Source organism: Leuresthes tenuis, unplaced genomic scaffold (genome assembly GCF_036924035.1).
Source record: "Leuresthes tenuis unplaced genomic scaffold, fLeuTen1.0.hap1 SCAF_21, whole genome shotgun sequence".
Taxonomy (NCBI): Eukaryota; Metazoa; Chordata; class Actinopteri; order Atheriniformes; family Atherinopsidae; genus Leuresthes; species Leuresthes tenuis.
Genome location: NW_027325375.1, coordinates 30,862,006 through 30,881,180, shown reverse-complemented (window position 1 = coordinate 30,881,180; position 19,175 = coordinate 30,862,006). Strand labels below are relative to the sequence as shown.

At 43.7% G+C, this 19,175-nt stretch overlaps 1 protein-coding gene across 1 annotated transcript; it reads right to left on the bottom strand.

Moving 5' to 3' along the window:
* Positions 1 to 631: 631 nt before the first annotated feature.
* On the bottom strand, positions 632 to 17,933 carry LOC140280315 (hexokinase-2-like). The gene is made up of 11 exons (XM_072375614.1): positions 17,810 to 17,933; positions 13,505 to 13,621; positions 8,026 to 8,188; positions 7,382 to 7,530; positions 5,497 to 5,616; positions 5,248 to 5,343; positions 5,005 to 5,104; positions 2,642 to 2,825; positions 2,247 to 2,402; positions 1,895 to 2,128; positions 632 to 1,116 (listed from the first exon to the last, which is right to left on the bottom strand). The coding sequence occupies exons 2-11, from the start codon at positions 13,619 to 13,621 to the stop codon at positions 912 to 914; spliced, it is 1,524 nt and encodes a 507-aa protein (XP_072231715.1). The 5' UTR covers positions 17,810 to 17,933; the 3' UTR covers positions 632 to 911.
* Between the last annotated feature and the right edge of the window lie 1,242 nt (positions 17,934 to 19,175).

The window sequence follows — 19,175 nt, the reverse complement described above, 5'->3', positions numbered from 1 at the left end:
ACACTAAAAATAATTTCTTTGGACTGGAATAAAAGTGCAAACAAATTTTAAAAAGGTTTTTTGTTGTATTTTAGAACATTCCATACTTTCCAAAGTCTAAGAGTGTTAATATGAACTTTAATTCATACCAGATGAAAAGTAAAATGCAGAATATGTCTGATGTCCTCCCGTGACGAACAGAACACTCAGCTGTGTGTTGACTGAAGGTTACGTACCGCTCCACAGCTGGTACGATCATTGATGATTCCTGCTTTTCTTCTGATATTCAGACATTCAAATTAAAAAATAATACATCCAAAAATCTGTCCAAAACAAACATTTTATTATTAGAAAATTTGTCCCTGAACATTGATGGGCAAAGGTTTCGTGCTTCAGTCTTCAGCAGAAGAAAGCATCATCTTAAACCAGGTTAAGATCCGTTTGTGCACAAAAGACAAGCGCTAAAGCAAGATCAAGCACCATTTTGGTACAAACAGCACGAATAAGCTAACAGCAGTTTATATCCAGTGCCATGAACTTGGCTGACGATACATCGGGAACACGTTTTTATGCACTACATTTATTTGTGAACAACCCAAATGCAGAAAACTGACATGAAAAGTAATCAACAAATGAATTCTGATGAGTATTTTTTATTGATGCCCACCAGCTGCACTGCAACATATGTGGTTTCATTTAGCTTCTTCTGATACATCGATTACACAGCTGATGATCACGCTTTACTTTTAATAAAGTCAAATAAAGATCAATTCAGATTATCTGTATTAACTGATCTGAGAGCTTCTTCTGCATCTTTTTACAGAACATTACTAACTTTACTTGGATAAGAAAAAATGTTGCAGGCTTTCCAAAAATATTCGTACTTGTGTTTCAAGGCTAAAAGTTGCTCTGCTTTAAAGTGCTTCATCTCATTAATCCTCTTCTTGGTCCTCCTCTTCATCTTCCTCATCATCCTCACCGTCACTGTCCTCTAACAGCCGGGACTGGAGAGCCAGCCGCTGTGCCACAGCCGTCACCATGGCAGCACCCTTCCCGCTGCCGTCCTCTGAGACGAGGAAGGTGATGTCACACTTGGGGGCGAGGAGGCGCACTGCCGCCTTGAGCTCATCACTGAAACTAGTAGGAGGAGGAAAAAACAAAAGAGGAGAAGTGTTGAGAGGTCCAACGTGGCAGCAGCTCTATCTTACTGCTCTGACAATGTGGAGATTTGATGAGCTAAACACAACACTGGGTGTTACACTTTGCCCCAGTTAGGACACATTTCAGGCGTTTAGCCTTGTGCAGGTCTGCAGAGGAAGTTCATTCACTCCTCCGTCTCTAACTCAAATGAATGAGTATCCCATAGCAAGTGACCAGTATCCATTGCATATCCATTGCATTGGCATCCCCAGGTTCAGGACTAACCTTCATTTTGTTCTTAGGCTAGCTACTAGCATCCCAAGGAGGTGGCTCAACTGGTTGAGCAGGTGGCCCATACAGAGGCTAAAGTCACAGTCCATCCCAGCCTAGGGCTCTTTGCTGCATTTCATCCCATCTCTCTGCCCCCCTTCCCTGTGTCTGACATAAAGGCCACTAGTGCCATAGCAAACCTTTAAAAATACTAGCATCCCAAAGCTAGCTATTAGCATCTATGAGCTATCAACTAGCATCCTTAAATGCTTAACCCTAGCATTCTTGGGTAGCTGATCTTTTTCCTTCCCTTTCCCCTCCTTGGACAGTTAGTATCATCTCTAACCTAGGGATTAGCATTCCGGTGCTACTTACAAGCATTATTAGGCCTAGCATTTGGTTAGCATTCCCAGGCCATCCACAAGCATTTCACTAACAGCAATCCACCCAGAGAATGACACAATGTATTTATGTGAATTTCTTTCATGTTTTTGTTGTATCTTACTTAGGATGCTTTCTGTATACTGTCCCGTCCACTCCCACGGTGGTCTTCAGATGGTTCAGCCCACGACTGACGCGGATACGGTTGGCGATGGTTGCCAGGGCAGCGGCGCAGAGACGGGCAGAGCGTGAAGAAACCGTGTCGCAGACCAGACGCACCACACAGGCGTCAACTAAATCCCAGTCCAGGCTCAACTTAGTCAGAATACTCTTGGTGTTTTCCAGACCACTTTCCTCCCTGAGACACGTGCAGGAGAGGGTTAAAAAGACAGTTAGCACAGAAACCAAACTGGCATAAAGAGGAATCAAAGAATGCCTCCTGAGGACACAACTGAACAAAACACAAGGTCACTCACTCCTCAATCTCAGAGATGTACTTTGTCTCAAAATTCCCTGGAATCAGCAGGGCATCAGAGGCTTTTCCTTTAAACAGCAACTTTTCCTCCGTCAGCTTCACCAGCAGCAGCCGAACAACTTCACCCAGATACATGCCGCTTATCATCTTCTCAAAGCTACAGAATAACAGAGCGGATCAGGACAGAAAAGCACCAAAATATCAAGGCAATCCATCTGATAGTTTCAGAATTTTGCTGCCCTCTGGTGGCCAAAAATCGACTCTAGCAGTTTTACATTCATTTATATATTTATCTATTTGTTTGATGCACTTTCTGCAGATTCCAGGTGTGTCAGGACCCCCCTATCTTGAAGTCTTTGCTGCAGATACGGTTTTAGCACTGATCATCGAGCTTACGTGTGGACGCCGGGGTTGATGGACATCTTGTCCACCACCTCGTCAAATTCCGTCAGAATGTCTTTGAGGGAGCCGTCGTCTCCAAAGCCGCCCCACTCTGTGTTGATGCACATCCGCCCGTCCTCGCCCTCCACACGCTTCACGTTCTTCATCTCCTCCATGTAGCAGGCGTTGGTTCCCGTCCCTGCAGAGAAAGAGGAGCATGACAGATGACTCAGTTCTCTTTGGAGCAATCGTCTCTTTGTGGTCGGTTAACTGAAGCCCAGAAAAGCCCCAGGCCCTGATGGCGTCTCCCCAGCAACACTGAAGCACTGTGCCACCCAGCTGTCTCCAGTGTTCTCAGACATCTTTAACCGGTCCATCTCTGAATGTCGTGTGCCACCTCGGCTCAAGACATCCATCATCGTCCCAGTTCCAAAGAAGGACAGGATAATGAGCCTGAATGACTACAGACCTGTCGCCCTGACATCTGTGGTCATGAAGAGCTTTGAGAAGCTCATCCTTTCTTTCCTCAAACCAATCACGGACCCCTCCTGGACCCTTTACAGTTTGCCTACGGAGCAAATAGTTCAGTTGACGACGCCATCAACCTCTGCCTCCACCACATACTCAGGCACCTGGACTAGCCGAGCTCCTGTTCGTGGACTTCCGCTCGGCCTTCAACACCATCCTCCCAGACCGCCTGCACACCAAACTGCTACAGCCACATGTACCCAGCCCCATCTGTGAGTGGATCACTGACTTCCTCACCAACAGGAAGCAACAACAGGCCGGCAGCCACCTGTCGGCCTCCCTCATTACCAACACTGGTGCTCCACAAGGTCATGTCCTCTCCCCCTACCTGTTCTCCCTGTACACCAATGACTGCCTCTCCAGCAACTCGTCCTTCAAGCTGGTCAAGTTTTCGGATGACACCACGGTCCTGGGCCTCATCAAGGACGCCGAAGACAGCGTACAGGGACACGGCGTCACAGCTGGCAGCGTGGTTTCCTTCCCTTTCCCCTCCTTGGACAGTTAGTATCACATCTCTAACCTAGGGATTAGCATTCCTGCGCTACTTACAAGCATTCTTGGGAAGGAAAGGGAAGGAAAAAGATCTACTACCCAAGGAAGTCTATGACCATCTCTACCGTCTTGTTGGTGTTGAGCTCCAGATTGTTGCGTGTACACCACGCTGCCAGCTGTGACGCCGTGTCCCTGTACGCTGTCTCATCGGCGTCCTTGATGGTCATAGACTTCCGGAAACACCCACCCTCCCATCCCCCACTTGTCATCAACAGCTCCGCAGTTCAGGTGGTGAGCTCTGAGAAGCTCTTCGGCACCACCAGCGACCTTCAGTGGGAGACACACTCCTCCAAGGTCATCAAGCAGGATGTTCTTCCTCAGACTGCTCCGCAAGATTTATGTCTCCCTGTCAGAAAGGTTTGCTTATTATCATTAAATAAAAGTCACAGCCAGAGAGGCCATTTCATATCAAAACTTCACAAGGAGAAGTTGGGAGACAAAGAGAACTGTGTTTTAAGAAGGAATGTTGTCTCCCCACTGATTGTTATCTTTATAGCTCCCCAAATAAGGAGATGCCTCCAAACTCAGGAGACATACCAGACCTGGGCACATGAAAGCTAGTAGAAGATTTTATGTATGTGTGTGTCACCCAATAAAAGCTAAAGGGAGGCAATGACTCGTTGAAGAACTCTTGTGAATCTGCAGAGAGAAGGTTCGTGTGTTGTTCTCCCCTTGCAAGTAAAATTCTGAGGCCTCTGAGGGATTTCTTGGTTTCATACCGTTGTCTGTTAGTTAATTTTTATAACACTCCCCCAAGGTTCGCTCCCACTTCTACAGAGCCACCATTGAGAGTGTCCTCACCTCCTCCATCACTGTGTGGTACCCTGCATCTCTGCCCACACCAAGAACAGACTGGAGCGCATCGTGCGAACAGCAAACCGCCTCACGGGCCGAGAACAGGAGCCTGTGTGTGTTCTGCACGATCCCGGCAGAAGGCCAGGAGGATAGTGGAGGACCCAGCTCACTCCCTGTTCACTCCCCTCCCATCAGGTCGCAGGTTCAGGTCCATCAGAACCAAAACCACCAGGCACTTGAACAGTTTTTTCCCCCAGGTCACCACCCTCTTAAATAAGGACATCTCATTCCTGCCATCCTGTACATACTCCTGGTCAACCAACTGTCATTCAAATTGTACATATTGTTCATTTACCATATTTTTATTGTTATTTCTAATTTGTTATTTATTGCTCTGAGGCGCTGTTACGAGGTCAAATTCCTGAGTACTTTGTACATTTGGCGAAATAAAGCGATTTCTGATTCTGAAGTCTTTCATATAATTATTTCAGGTGCATGGTTACCAATGATCATGCCGATCTCGCAGCTCTGGTCCCTGTAGCCGCAGCTCATCATCGTGCCCACTGTGTCGTTCACCATGGCAACCGAACCAATGTCATAGTCCTGAGATGAGATGGTGACAAACATTTAACATTAATAATGTGCAAACCACATATCGTGGTGCTTTGGCTCATATGAGAAGCCTTTTAAACTGGGTCACAGCAGCATTCAGACACTCAAAGAGATGATCGGTGTTACGGACTGACCCCTCTCCTGCGGATGGCCTCCTTCAGAAGCTTCACCACGTCCTCCCCCTCGACCCCGGAGCAGCTGAAGCCTTTAGTCCAGCGGATCAGGATGCTCTGCACACAAAACAGGACAAAATGTTCACATCTCCTGTAGAAACAGTGTTGAGGTGAAGATCAGGTGAGAGACTTTTGGGGTAAATTGTGTCAGTGATTCTGATTGAATTGCAGAACAAACTGCTGTGTGTTGGTTGAGTTTAAACATGACACCTTGTCGATTTCTTTCTGCTCACAGGGGAAGGAGAAGGTGAAGCCCAGAGGAAGAGTTTGCCCTTTCAGCTCCTGAGAGTCGAGGAATTCACTCAGACAGGTAGCGATGTGGTCGAATAGCTGGACAGAAGACAGACGGGCGGACAGAAAGACACATTTTCTTTAGATTTGGCTTCAGCGTTTGGTGTTCCTGCTCCTAACTCGGGTCTAAATTCTTTCATGCAGCTGTTTGCACCTGATCCTCCCCTCCGACTGTAGATTTGACCCTTAAATTATCATTCAATATCAATCTAATATCATTCAAACATCTCAAGCTTTGAAGAATAACAGACAGAGAGAGAGGGGGAGAAGCTTTAATTACGCTTTTAAAGACTGTATCACATCTGTACACACGTCTTTTTGCACATTTCCTAACGGAAAGCCTTGTCGGAATGACGGTTGCCGCCCAATCTGTTGCTGCTCATTTGGCACTAATTGATTTGAGACTCATTTCTGTGCATATTTTATTTAACTTTGTTAATTTACTTTATAAAACTTCAGGAAGCTATTTATTTATATAAACTTTCAGTTAACTTTATAAGAGATACTGATGATATTTTTACTTTTAATGCAAATGAATATCGGCTCCAAATATCAGCCTCCTTGACTACTAATAATCGGTATCGACCCTGAAAAAAACGTATTTGGTCTATCTCTAGTTTGTACCTTTAATTAAATAAATTAAGTTTATCAGATCATAAAATGTGATGCTTTTTAAAACAAAAGTTTTTTCAAATCAGTCAATCATTCCAATCAGGATTCATCTTAAAGAAGCATGTTGCTGATGTTGTGATTATATAATAACAAACCTTTGTTCTTCTGACTTTGTTTTGCTCTACTGATTTTTAGACTTTCTGACTTTGTTTTGCTCTACTGATTTTTAGACTTTCTGACTTTGTTTGACTCTACTGATTTTTAGACTTTCTGACTTTGTTTTGCTCTACTGATTTTTAGACTTTCTGACTTTGTTTTGCTCTACTGATTTTTAGACTTTCTGACTTTGTTTGACTCTACTGATTTTTAGACTTTCTGACTTTGTTTGACTCTACTGATTTTTAGACTTTCTGACTTTGTTTGACTCTACTGATTTTTAGACTTTCTGACCTTGTTTTGCTCTACTCATTTTAGACTTTCTGACCTTGTTTTGCTCTACTCATTTTAGACTTTCTGACTTTGTTTTGCTCTACTGATTTTTAGACTTTCTGACTTTGTTTTGCTCTACTGATTTTTAGACTTTCTGACTTTGTTTGACTCTACTGATTTTTAGACTTTCTGACTTTGTTTGACTCTACTGATTTTTAGACTTTCTGACTTTGTTTTGCTCTACTGATTTTTAGACTTTCTGACTTTGTTTTGCTCCACTGATTTTTAGACTTTCTGACTTTGTTTGACTCTACTGATTTTTAGACTTTCTGACTTTGTTTGGCTCTACTGATTTTTAGACTTTCTGACTTTGTTTGACTCTACTGATTTTTAGACTTTCTGACATTGTTTTGCTCTACTGATTTTTAGACTTACCGACTTTGTTTTGCTCTACTGATTTTTAGACTTTCTGACTTTGTTTTGCTCCACTGATTTTTAGACTTTCTGACTTTGTTTGACTCTACTGATTTTTAGACTTTCTGACTTTGTTTGGCTCTACTGATTTTTAGACTTTCTGACATTGTTTTGCTCTACTGATTTTTAGACTTTCTGACATTGTTTTGCTCTACTGATTTTTAGACTTTCTGACATTGTTTTGCTCTACTGATTTTTAGACTTTCTGACATTGTTTTGCTCTACTGATTTTTAGACTTTCTGACTTTGTTTTGCTCTACTGATTTTTAGACTGTCCGACTTTAAGCACCTGTTCTCCGGGTCCCTGCATGATTTCCTGTGGGATGGCGCAGATCTGACTGTCCATCTTCAGAACCCTCTGCTCCTCTTCCATCACACGGACATGAAGGACTCTGAAGTTTGTTCCACCCAGATCCAACGCCAGGAAGTCACCTTTCTCTGCCAGGAGGAGCAAACAAGCAGGTGATGAAGGCCTGGTGTCGGGTGGTTTCATCCTCACTTTGTGTCACAGTGTTGTTTTTTGTGTCTACATCAGTTCATTGCAGACGACGCTGCCTCTGAACGTGCAACATCTGCAAAGTCCCTGCTTAGAGCCGAGCTTGCCACGCCTCAAAGAGCGAGCAGCTGCCTTAAACTCCACCATCTGACCAATCAGAGCAGAGCGGGTCTTTGGAAAAGGTGGTCTTAAAGGGACAGAAGCGTTTCAGACTGAAAGTGACAAGAAGTGCTGCAACACTTAGCGATTCTGATAGACTCTAAAAATAAAATGATGAACTCCTGAATTAGCATAATTTGGGCTCTTTGAATCAACTAAACAATTACCTTCTCTCAAACAATCCAAGAAATCTGTCAATAAACTTCCTTTAGAAATGTTTATGAGTGAATTCAGAGGACCTGAACTGAAGGTGTGTGACTAAAAAGGGAAGTCAGTACCCGTCCCATCCGGCGTCGCCCTGACGAAGGTCGGCAGCATCTTGACGGCCGCCCTGTGATGCGTGTGTTTGCCCAGACCTCGGATCATATCTTTCCTCAGGCGAGCGGAAACCTCCTTCAGCTTATCCAGAGACAGACGGAAAGGCTCCAGATAGTTTTCCACCTGCAGAAGGAGGCAGACTCATTCAGTTTCAGGCAGTTTCGCTGTTTCACCACCAGATGGCAGCATTTTTCACAGCCAACAGTCAGTCAGCGATGCTGCAGTTTTAGATCAGTGGGAGGAGTTAGATCGATTCTCAAGTTCATACAAATCAACACATAATGGAAACCCACCCCAGGGGTCATGTGACAGAGCTGCTGCAAAACCTGCTGCAAATACTTGAATAAAGGGCAGAAGAAGAAGATTACAACAGATTCTACTTGGAACTATAATGTGAAATGATTAAACTATTTAATACTTTGGAAAACAGAATTCCTACACAGAATCTGACATAAAAAGTCCTTAATGGCTTTTGAAATGAAGTAAATTCAACCTGAACATCAGCTGTTGTGGTTTATTACGTCAAAAGGGGAAACTTTTCTTAGTCTGGTTCAGTTATCAAACCACCAACAAACAGAATCCTTCATTTATTAAGTCATTTTTTTAAAAAAACAGCTCACAATTAAAATATTTCATTTGAAATTGTGCATTTTTTTAAAGACAATTAGGTGTCAGTTTGTAACACAGTGTTCAGTTCCCCGTACTCTATTACAGGTTTAACCAACAATATAATCAGTGTAATCGAATCCAGTCAACTGAAAAAAGAACGAAGGAAAGTCAACTGGGATCCAAACTCAGAAAACTAAACTCAGAGGCAGCTTCTCTGATCGTTTTGCAGATAATCCAGGAGACATTTTTACACATGACATATCACAATGTGACATTATTCAGTTTTAACAAAAACACAGAAGCAGTGTGAGAAAAACTAAGTGAACCCTTCCTGCTTCCACAGTAAGAAGCAGCCAGGAGCTGCTGATCAATGCTCTGATTAACTGATCAATGCTCTGATTAACTGATCCTCAGTCAGTGTGAGCAGCTCTATAAAAGCAGGAGTTCTGCCAGTTTAACACGATGCCAAGGAGGAAAGACATCAGCAATGATCTCAGAGAAGCAGCTGCTGCTGCCCATCAGTCTGGGAAGGGTTATAAGGCCATTTCCAGACTATCTGGAGTCCATCATTCTACAGAGAGAAAGATTATTCACAAGTGGAAAACATTCAGGACAGCTGTCAATCTTCCCAGGAGTGGACGTCCCAGCAAGGTCACCCCAAGGTGAAGAAGCCCAGAGCTACATCTCAGACTCTACAGGCCTCAGTTACCATGTTAAAGGTTAAAGGTCACCCCAAGGTGAAAAAGCCCAGAGCTACATCTCAGACTCTACAGGCCTCAGTTACCATGTTAAAGGTTAAAGGTCATACATCTCAGACTCTCCAGGCCTCAGTTAGCATGTTAAAAGTTAAAGGTCATGACAGCACAGTTAGAAAAAGACTGAACAGGGATGGAGCTTATTGTTTATTAAAGCAGCAGCGGATAAATTAATTTACCCAAACAGAACTAAACTAACAACCGAAAGCCTTCGAGCAGCTTTTCCAGAGAAATGATTCTCGCTGTCTTCACTAACCAACGTCTTTATCTTCAGAAAATAAATGGCAGCGACACACCCGGAGCTGTTTTGTAAGAGCGAGCTGGTCTGAGCTTCAGGGGAAATGTTTCAGAGATGCAGGAAGACGCCTGGCTGGTGCAGACGGTAACGATCCTCTGGAGATGCCAGCAACAATTCACTCCTCTCTTCCTGTGTTCACTGCTTCCGTCCCAGCTGGAAAAACACTGCACGGGTTTTTAAAAGTGTGCACGAGTGTGCACGAGTGTGCAGCAACGAGCTGCATGTGTTTCTGTACAGGTGGACCAGGACAGGTGAGCTTTATGATCCTGCTGGGGGTCAAAGGTGAGACGGAGCATCAGATCGTGGTTCCACTTTAGGTTTAACTGAAGTGTCCCGGAATAGTTCCCACCTCTCTTTCAGGCCCTGATATCTGCCCCCCCCCGCAGAACGTAGCATTGACTACATTTATCTGCATTTACAGCCTGTGTTTTTCTAATTTTCTCGGCTGCTTCAGAACAACACGAGGTCAGAAACAGGAAGTAAACTGGAAGTATTTTCTGTTTGTGTTTTTCTCATCATTAATAGGATTTGTTCAAATCTACTGTTATAACCTATGTTCCTCGGTGGTACTTTTCCACTCTGCTCCTTAAACAGTCCAAGACTACTTCAAAGCGCTTTATGTCGGCGTCTCCCAGACTTCTCTCAGTCGACTTCAACTTGTGCAAAATGCTGCTTTTAACCAACACTAACAGACGTATCACTTCTGTTCTTAACTCCCTTCATTGGCTTCCTGTCCTTCATAGAACTGATTTTAAACTTTTAAAGTTTGGTTTTAAAGCTCTTAACAGCCTCACCCCATCGTATTTATCTGAGCTTTTAACTGTAACCCTGGCAGAGCTCTGAGGTCAACAAATCAACTTTAGCTGGAAGTGTTCAGGTTAAAATACAAGCCCTGGGGTGACCGAGCCTTTTCTGTTGCTGCCCCCAGGCTCTGGAATAAGCCCCCCCGAGATGCGTCTTATTTCTGACCTGGGCCTCTTTAAATCTGGGCTAAAAACCTACTTATTTCAGATGGCTTTTAAAATCTAGTAGTATGGTGACACTTTTATCTTATCTTATTCAATTTTGTGGTATTTTTTTGCTTTTACTGTTATTTTATTGTTTTTTACTTATTCTTTTCTTTATTTATTATCTGATGTAAAGCACTTTGGTACCGAAATGGATTGTTGTAAAGGGCTGTAGAAATAAATTCCATTTACAAGACTTTAGGAAGACAAAGCAAGACAAAACAACTGGGTCAGACAAAGCATCTCTATTGGATTAGATAGGTCTGGAACATTAGATCCACGCCTAAAACAGCACTCACACATTGTTTATCACATCCAAAGAGCACGACGAGGACAGTGGTTGGCCTGTTCAGGCCACTAAAAACTGGCCAATTATACTCTGAAGTGTGAGTCCAACCTGTGTGAGATGAAGCTGAATATAAATATGAAATGTTTCCGGATATCGGGGCTCGGCCTGACGGGTTTCCTGCGGGAGTTCTGTCGCTCCAGCGCTGGAATAAGCTTTACATGTGAGCACGAATAAATACTTTGTTTAACTTAAGATGTTTCCAGCTTGTTCTAACACTATCAAAACCAGCATCTATGGCCACTTCCTGCAAAAGCAGGTGATGTGGTTGTTTTAATAGAAAAGTGAGTGAAAGAAAGAGAGAAAAACCTTTCTTCATCGTCCTTTAAAGAAAACTAGAAAGATGAAATAAAAACCACCGAGAGATTAAACCTGAAAAGGATGAAATCAGATAAAAAGCTCATCAGGCTTCAGGTCAGGGTCAGAGGTCAGGTCACATCCAGTTTAATGCTGTTGAGAAGTAAGCAGATATAGTATAAATTACTTTCATTTTTCTTGCTTTACTGGTTCCTGTTATGAATAAGCAGGTCCTTAATGGTCTGTTGAAGTATTCTTTCACTTCAGCTTGTGCCGGTTTATCTTCCTGAAGCCCAACAAGCAGCTTCAAACTCTCCCTGAGAGCCGTGTGGGAGTTAGTTGGGAAAAACACTTCTGTGTTCCAACATGGAGGCCATGTGCTGGGATGGTAAGTATTTAGCTTGGCAGCCAGGGCGCTTTTTTAATGACATCACACATGTTCTTCTTACTGTATGAGTCTGAAATACCTCGGGCAAGTTTGGGCAGCTCTGCTGCGGCTGTTTCTGTAAGAACTGGATCATAAACCTGGGAAAAGAAACCAGACGAGAACAGGCTCGAAGCATCAGACGGTGAGGCTGCCGGTTTCAGCCAAATGACGAAATTTACACGTGAGAGACAGCATTTAGGGCTGGATTGAGCAATCTGTGTGTGGAGCGCTGCCCGACCCCCCCGTATGAGCCTGATGACCCGCCCTGTTCTGACAAACTAAACCCTGAAACCAATGAAAGCTGATATTTCCAAACAGCCCACGATAATAAGAGCTGAACTGGGATTTTTGAATAAAACTCAGTTCCACACCCACTCCAGTCTTTGTCTCAGCTGTACGAGTTGCTGTAATTTTCCAGAGGCGTGTCTGCTTGAATCTCGCTTCTTTCCTCTACTCTCAGCCTCCGATTCCCTCCGTCTCGTGTCACTACATGCTCTTTCCTGCTTTAAAACAGACAAGCTCCATCCTCGCTTCATTCCACCATCGTCATAGTCTGGATTATTAAAAGACGCACAAAAAGATGATTTACTGACTGATAAAATCCCTCAAAGGAGATAAAAACTGTTCGGTAAACAGTTACTTTATCAGATTATCAGCCTGGAAGTGGAAATTTCCAGCATAACTCTTCATTAAGATGGGAGGAACTGTGTGGGAGATGTTTGAAGCCAAAGCACCAAAAATGATGACGATGTGATGTTTAGACTGAGGTGGAGGCAGCTGTGAGTGTGCCGAGGATGATATTTAAGGTAAATACAGACCAATAAATCAATGAAAAATGATCAAATAAACAAAAGACAAACTTCAACAGGACAGTGAGAAACAGAGGTATAATACATCTTTAAATAAAGACAGAAGAAGCCTAATTTGAAATGAATTAATATCTATAATAATAACGAATTTACTAATATCTGAACATATACAGCAGCATGACAACAGATGATGTCCAAAGTGGACAAATGGTAAAAACAAATAATTAGCAACAAGTAAGAGAGAGTTTTAACAGAAAAATAAATGATTTCTTTAGGGCTGAACACTGGTGTCCCATCAGATGTTATGGAAACCTCTGAGAATAAAGACGAGCGTTGGCCACAACTCGCTTTGTCTTCGTTTGACCTTTTGAACTCGAGTTAAACAGCTGAAAACTGGGACGTCTCTCTTGTAAATTACAGGAAATAAAGTCATGACTGAAGTGATCAAAAACAGCCTGATCCTCCCATGAGTCAGACAAATGAAATCTGAGATTTCCTCATCAGAGGATCCCAGACAGTAAGTGTAATATGATGGAGTCACACCAAATCTGTCGACTGTTTTTAGTCTTTCTTTTAATTCGGTTAAAACGAGGAACTGCCTGCTGGATTAATTATCTGTGTGTGAATTAGAAATGTTGTTGGTTTCATTTTAAAAGCATATGTGAGGGCCATGAACCTTTATAATTTTTACAAAACACAGGGACAAAATGTCTACATTAGCAAACATTAGCATGCTAACACGCTAAAATAGGATTAGCATTCATGCTAATCTCTCATCTGGATGTTAGCAATGTCAGCATAGCATAGCCACCACATTAGTTGTGTAATACTGACTGTTGTTCATCTGCAAAGCAACTACACATTCAGATTTCCTTCTCAGGTGACACCTACCTGAGTGAGCATGTCCGGAGGAATGCCGTCCAGGTGCAAGTTCGCCGTGTCGCCGCTCATTTTGGCCTTCTTGGAAACCTGAATGCAGTTCTCGCTGTTTGTCTCAGTCTTGCTCATCTGGACAGAGATTAAAGTTCAAGTGAGAATGTTGTCAGCAGTGATGCGTTAGATGGAAAAAGAACACATTTATCTCCCTCATATTGTTCCGAGCATATTTACAGTTAGCCACACATGCTAATAGCTTAACCGTTTGGTCCAGACAGAATTAGCTCATCAGTTACTGGATAGAAAGCCGTAAAATTTGGTACAGATATTCATTTTTCCTAAAGGATAAATCCCTGTAGCTTTGGTGATACTTTCACTTTTCCTCTAGCGTTATTCAAAGCTCAGACTGTGAACTATTCTGATAAATCTCATTTACCGGATGGTAAACATTTACTGTTCCAAAACTTTGACTACTTTTCACTTCAGTATAAGGAGGCTCTTCAGAGTCAAGGCAGGATCTTTAAATTTCTAACATGCCACGCCATAAAATCCTGCCAAGCCACTGTTTCAATGTCAAGGGCACTTAAACCTTTATTTGGGGAAATTTCAAGGACGCTTCCACTTATCTACTGTGTTTTTTAAAACACCCACAATCCTTTGTGCACATCCAGGACAGTGCACATGGAAGATGGATCAAAGTTGGTGTAATATGCACTAAACACATGTTGTTACTGTGAAGTTGTTATCATTCGAGTACAATAGGGTAAAGATAGCCAGGATAACTGACTGTTAAGCTAACATTTATTTAGTTGTTAATTAGAGGCGAAGACCGCTGCTGAGGTCCCACTCGGAGGGATCCATCCTACCCAGGAATTCCTAATGACTGAGAAGTCTGTTGAGTCTTCAGGTCTGGCTGTTTCCTCGTATCAGTTAGAGGGAATATTGTGTTTGAGAGGATTGTGGAAGGCACAACATTTTGTTTCTATCCAGGTGTCTTTTCATGGTAACATCCAGATGTGGTTCTATTTTCTGACGCAGGCAATGAAAAAGTAGACAAACCACATAAAAAGCACTTTTTTCTCATGATCTTGTGGTTTTAAATGTTCGTTTTTTTTAGTCGACAAAAAGGAAGATGCAGCAACACACAAAAGGGGAACGAGCACTTCCTTCACTCTAAACAGCATATCTACACTGACCATAAACATACAAAGCAGGGGCAGTTTTTCCATGTCAGACACTGCTGCATGAAGTGTGTCAACAAAACACACCTGAGAGGCAGTAAAGCCGCAGGTAGCTGTGTCCTGGACACCTGAGGTTATGCTTTACAGGTCAGCTGCTGCCATTCAGTCACACGGACTGATGTAATCCACTCAGTTCAAATAAAGGATCCAATCACACAAAGTTCAACTTCCTCTTTCCAATGAATGAGAAAAAAATGCAATAAAAGTCCGAGAAATTTGTGTTAGAGATGCTCAAAGATAAAAGACATTTTATACGTGTCCCATTGAGACAAAAAGCCTCCAACGCTTCTAAATTTTCTCTTGTATCTTTGTTTGTGGGTTTTTTCCGTCACGAGACAACGAGCTGCTTAAAGTCTTCTAAAAGTGCAGTGACTGCCTAAATAACTGCAGTTTTCACCCTTTAACACCAGATCCAATGAAATATTTGGTGGCTGAATGAACACTGAAAACATGCATTTGATTGTTCGAACCGGCTCTTTAGTTTAAGGTTAAGCTCTGAGTTTAAATGTGAAAAACAAAAGTAAATCCATCATTCAAACGTGCGCTGATGTCTGCATGTGATGCTGCAAATATCTGTTGAGTCTGCTAATGATCCCATGTGTGCACGGGGCCGGAAACTCTCCGTTAAATTCAAGGTGAACCGGTGTCTGTGATGACAGCAGCTGCTGCTTCAGACTCTTTTCTGCTGACCTGTGTGATGCTTTCCTCACATTTGTTGTCATTTCAGTCACAATCTGAGACACGGTACTGAAATCCCCACAAAAACAGCCTCAACAACAGTTAAGTAGCGAGCTACAGGGTCTATTCTCTCAGTGTGCCTGCTTTCTGAGCCACTCTGAAGTGTTTCCAGTGATGAGAACACATCTGCAACACAGAAAACTGAGAGGAAGGTTCTCTCCGGATTCTCCAGACCCTTTTCTGGAAAAAAACAAAGCTGATTTTATGTAAAAAAAAGTCATTTTCAGTATTTAGAACCTAAAATAGTTTCTGCTGAAAGTCTCAAAAAGATTCACAACGTATGTCAAGTGTTCAGGAGAATGAATAAAAACTGAAATACAGGGTGAAGAAATATCTTGTGCAAAAGCTGCAAAAAAAGTTGTAAAAAAGGTTTAGTTTCTTCACTGATTCTTTAAAAAACAAACAAATGGAGAATCTGAAGCATCTGTGTGTCTGAAGCTGCTGGAAGTCCTGCAGAATGAGGTCTGGCATCGTCCTGCTGAAATAACCACGGACCTCCCGGGAAAAGACGGCACCTTGATGGCAGCATCTGTCTCTGCAGAACTCCAACATCCAGCTGTGCATCAGTGGTACCTTCACCCAGATGAAGCCCTCCATGCCCTGGACTCTGCTGCAGCCCCAGACCATCACAGACGCTGGCTTTAAACCTTCCTCTGAGAACAGCTGGATGCTCTTTCTCAGCAGTTTTTCCCAGAAGCAGCTGAAACGTGGACTCATCTGCCCACAGAACACGTGTCCACTGTCTTTCTGTCCCTCTGAGATGAGCTGGAGTCCAGAGAACTGGGCCGTGGTTCTTCTCAGAGCTGACATATGGCTTCCTCCTGGTGTGATGCAGCTTCAGCTCACATTTCTGGATGCAGCCGTGGACTGTGTTGAGTGGAAATGCTTTTCCCAGCTCCTCCTGAGCCCATGTGGCTGTATGGATCATGGTGGCCTGACGGTTTCTCCTGCAGTGCTGCCTGAGGGCTCCGAGCTCATCCAGCAGGGCTTTCTGTCCTTGGCCTTTCCACACTGAGGTTTCCCCAGACTCCCTGAATCTGTTCCCAATATCCTGCTCTGTAGATGCTGAAAGACCAAAGTTCTTTACAGTCTGACTCTGAGGAATATTTCCTGAACTTATTGATGATTCTCTGATGGAGTTTGGCACAAAGCGGTGAGCCACGACCCATCCTTGTTGGAGAGGCTGAACCTTTGGTGGAAGCTGCTTTTACACCCAATCCTGACACCCTCACCTGTCAGCAGGTAACCTGCTGCTTGGAGAAGCTCCAGAAGCTGTTGCTGTAGATTCTATAAACTTTTATGTCTTTATTTCTTTATTTCTCAGCGTGTTGCTGCAGCACATTCTTGATGTGTTTCTCTTCAAACTAATCAAACTACAGATTTGGGTTATTGTTGCTTTTAGAAAGTTACCAACTTTTCTGGAAATGGAGTTTTTGTCTTCTTTAGTCTCTTTAGTGACCTGTACATATTTTTCCTTCCCAGCGTTTCTTAACATTTCATCCAAACGGACGCCATCATATGTATCTGCTTGAGCTTGTGTTTGTTAGATGGTGATATAGAACACCTCTGTTACAGTTAGGAAAAGCTTCAGTCCCATCCAGGGTAATTAGATAAATCAGCAGCTTTCGCAGGATTACTGAGGGCTTCGGTTTCTGTCTGAAAAACGCGGCTCAGGTCAGTGAAACCCTGAAAATCCCCTGCAGAGGTTGTGACATGAGGGACTTCAAGGGAAGCTCCAGATTGTGAAAGCAGCCTCGAACATCATATTACAGACTAGAGACTTTTAGTCAGTCTGGTGCTGAGTTTACTGAAGGTGCAACTTGACTCGGGGCACCTGCGGGACTCGTTTTCTTCCCCTCATGTAAATCCTACCTGCGGAGGTTGGACCTCAGCCACACCCTTTCAGTCACACCTGATCGGTGACACCTGATCAGTGACACAACATTAAACTTTGTTGGTTTATCTGAATTCCAATTTCTGCCTCTCATCTGTAACCTTCAGCACTTCCACATATTTGTGACCTGTTGCCGTTTTCTCTCCCGCTCTGAGAACATAAAACACGCCCGACCAGTCGAACGAGCTGGCGGAAAATCCTGAGATGTTTAAACACTGGTTCTCAGGTTGTTTCTTTGTGTAAATACACGGAAACGCCGCTTTGAATTAGTTGTTTCGGAGCCTGTCAGACGCCTCTGTGTGACAAACAGTGAAGATGAGCGTCGACGTCACGCATCCAAACTGTGGCTGACTCTGAAATAACTTCAACATCACCGGATCTCAAACAAACTGTCACCTGACCCGTAAAACCTGGTTCTGATCAAAACGTGAAGGGAAACACACTCACCTCTGTGTCCGGCGCCGCGCAGCACAAACCGACAGCCAACTTCCTTGATGAAAGAATACGAGTGTGAGGTGAGAGCTCAGTTTGGGACGGTGCTTCCACCCACTTCGTGTCAGGATGTCGCAACAGGAGGAGACGCGCTGAGTGGAAGAGGCTAATCCGACCAGCTGAAAACCACCGCAGCAGTTTGAGGAGGGAGACGCGAGATGTCTGTGTCTCCTCTCCGTGTGCGTAAATGCGCGCAACGAAGGAGCGCAACGAACCCTCCAGCGGTTCTGTGCAAAGCACATTAAGTCCCCCAGCTGTTGAATTGTGCTACATGAATATATTTGCCCGGCCTGGTCAAGCCTAGAAGTGAATCCAGTGTTTTGTGAGACCTGCAGATTCTCAGTCTAACAGCTATTTTAACAGATTTCCACGCAGAAACCTCTAAGAGTGACGACATCCTCACATGTAGTAATTACTGATAAATTAATACAGATTTAGCTGTTTAATACTGCAGCGATTAAGTTTTCCATCTTTCTATGCACACACATCTCATGTTGAAGACAGAAGCAGCTGGGGGTCCATCTTCAGCTCTCTGGAGTTTGGTTGGACAACTCAGGGACCATCAGACTTTTCCTGGAGCTCCTCCGGAGTCGTTTTCGCTTCGAGTCTTTCTGGTTTTGAAAGTCAAACCATCATCCTGGTCTCGGGTCTAAGCAGCAGGTTCGCCTGCAGTCGTCCTTCAGCTCTGATCAGCATCAGCACGTCTGTAGCTGAAACGAGCTGCCACTGCATGAAGCTCCCACCGCTGTGTGGGTGGTGTTCGGCGTGCTTTCCTCCACTCTGAGAACTTCCACCGAAAAACGGGAGGTTCTGTAGTGCTGACGCTGCCTGACAGCGAAACCAATCCAAGCATCTCCGTCCCTGAGGAAAGAGGTTATCCACACCCTGCATGTACTGCCGAGCCTTACACGGTCACGCGTGGGAGGCTTCAGCACAGCTGGCCCTAAAGGACTGGTTGTGTGTCTGGCTCTGAAACCGAGCCTGTGACCCACCAGAGACTCACCGAGGCTGCAGTGGACCGGATCGGTGCTGAGAAACATAAAGAAAACACAGATTTTCAGAGCGACAAAGCATCTTTTGTTGTTCAAACACCATCAGTGACAATAAAAAGTACTTTTGTGGGCGCTCTTAATGACGTTTTTGCCCGTTTCCGGTGAACTCACTAAAGGTGCTGCTGACTCATCCATCTTCTCATTTTTAACTTTTGAGGCCTGATCAGAGCAGACGGGGCTTTCTGGGGATTGGGCAGCCTTTTCACACCGTGGGTCTAGTTTCCAAAACATTTCTGGTGGGGCAGAGAACGATGGTCAGCTGACTCAGC

Bases quoted from the DNA above. Each gene is read 5' to 3' on its own strand.
- LOC140280315 (XM_072375614.1), bottom strand. From the start codon at position 13,621: ATGAGCAAGACTGAGACAAACAGCGAGAACTGCATTCAGGTTTCCAAG. The intron at 5,617-7,381 runs GTGCTTAAAGTC...TCTTCTGTCCAG, and splicing joins TGCAGGGACCCGGAGAACAG to CTATTCGACCACATCGCTAC. The intron at 1,117-1,894 runs GTAAGATACAAC...TCCTCCTACTAG, and splicing joins GTATACAGAAAGCATCCTAA to TTTCAGTGATGAGCTCAAGG.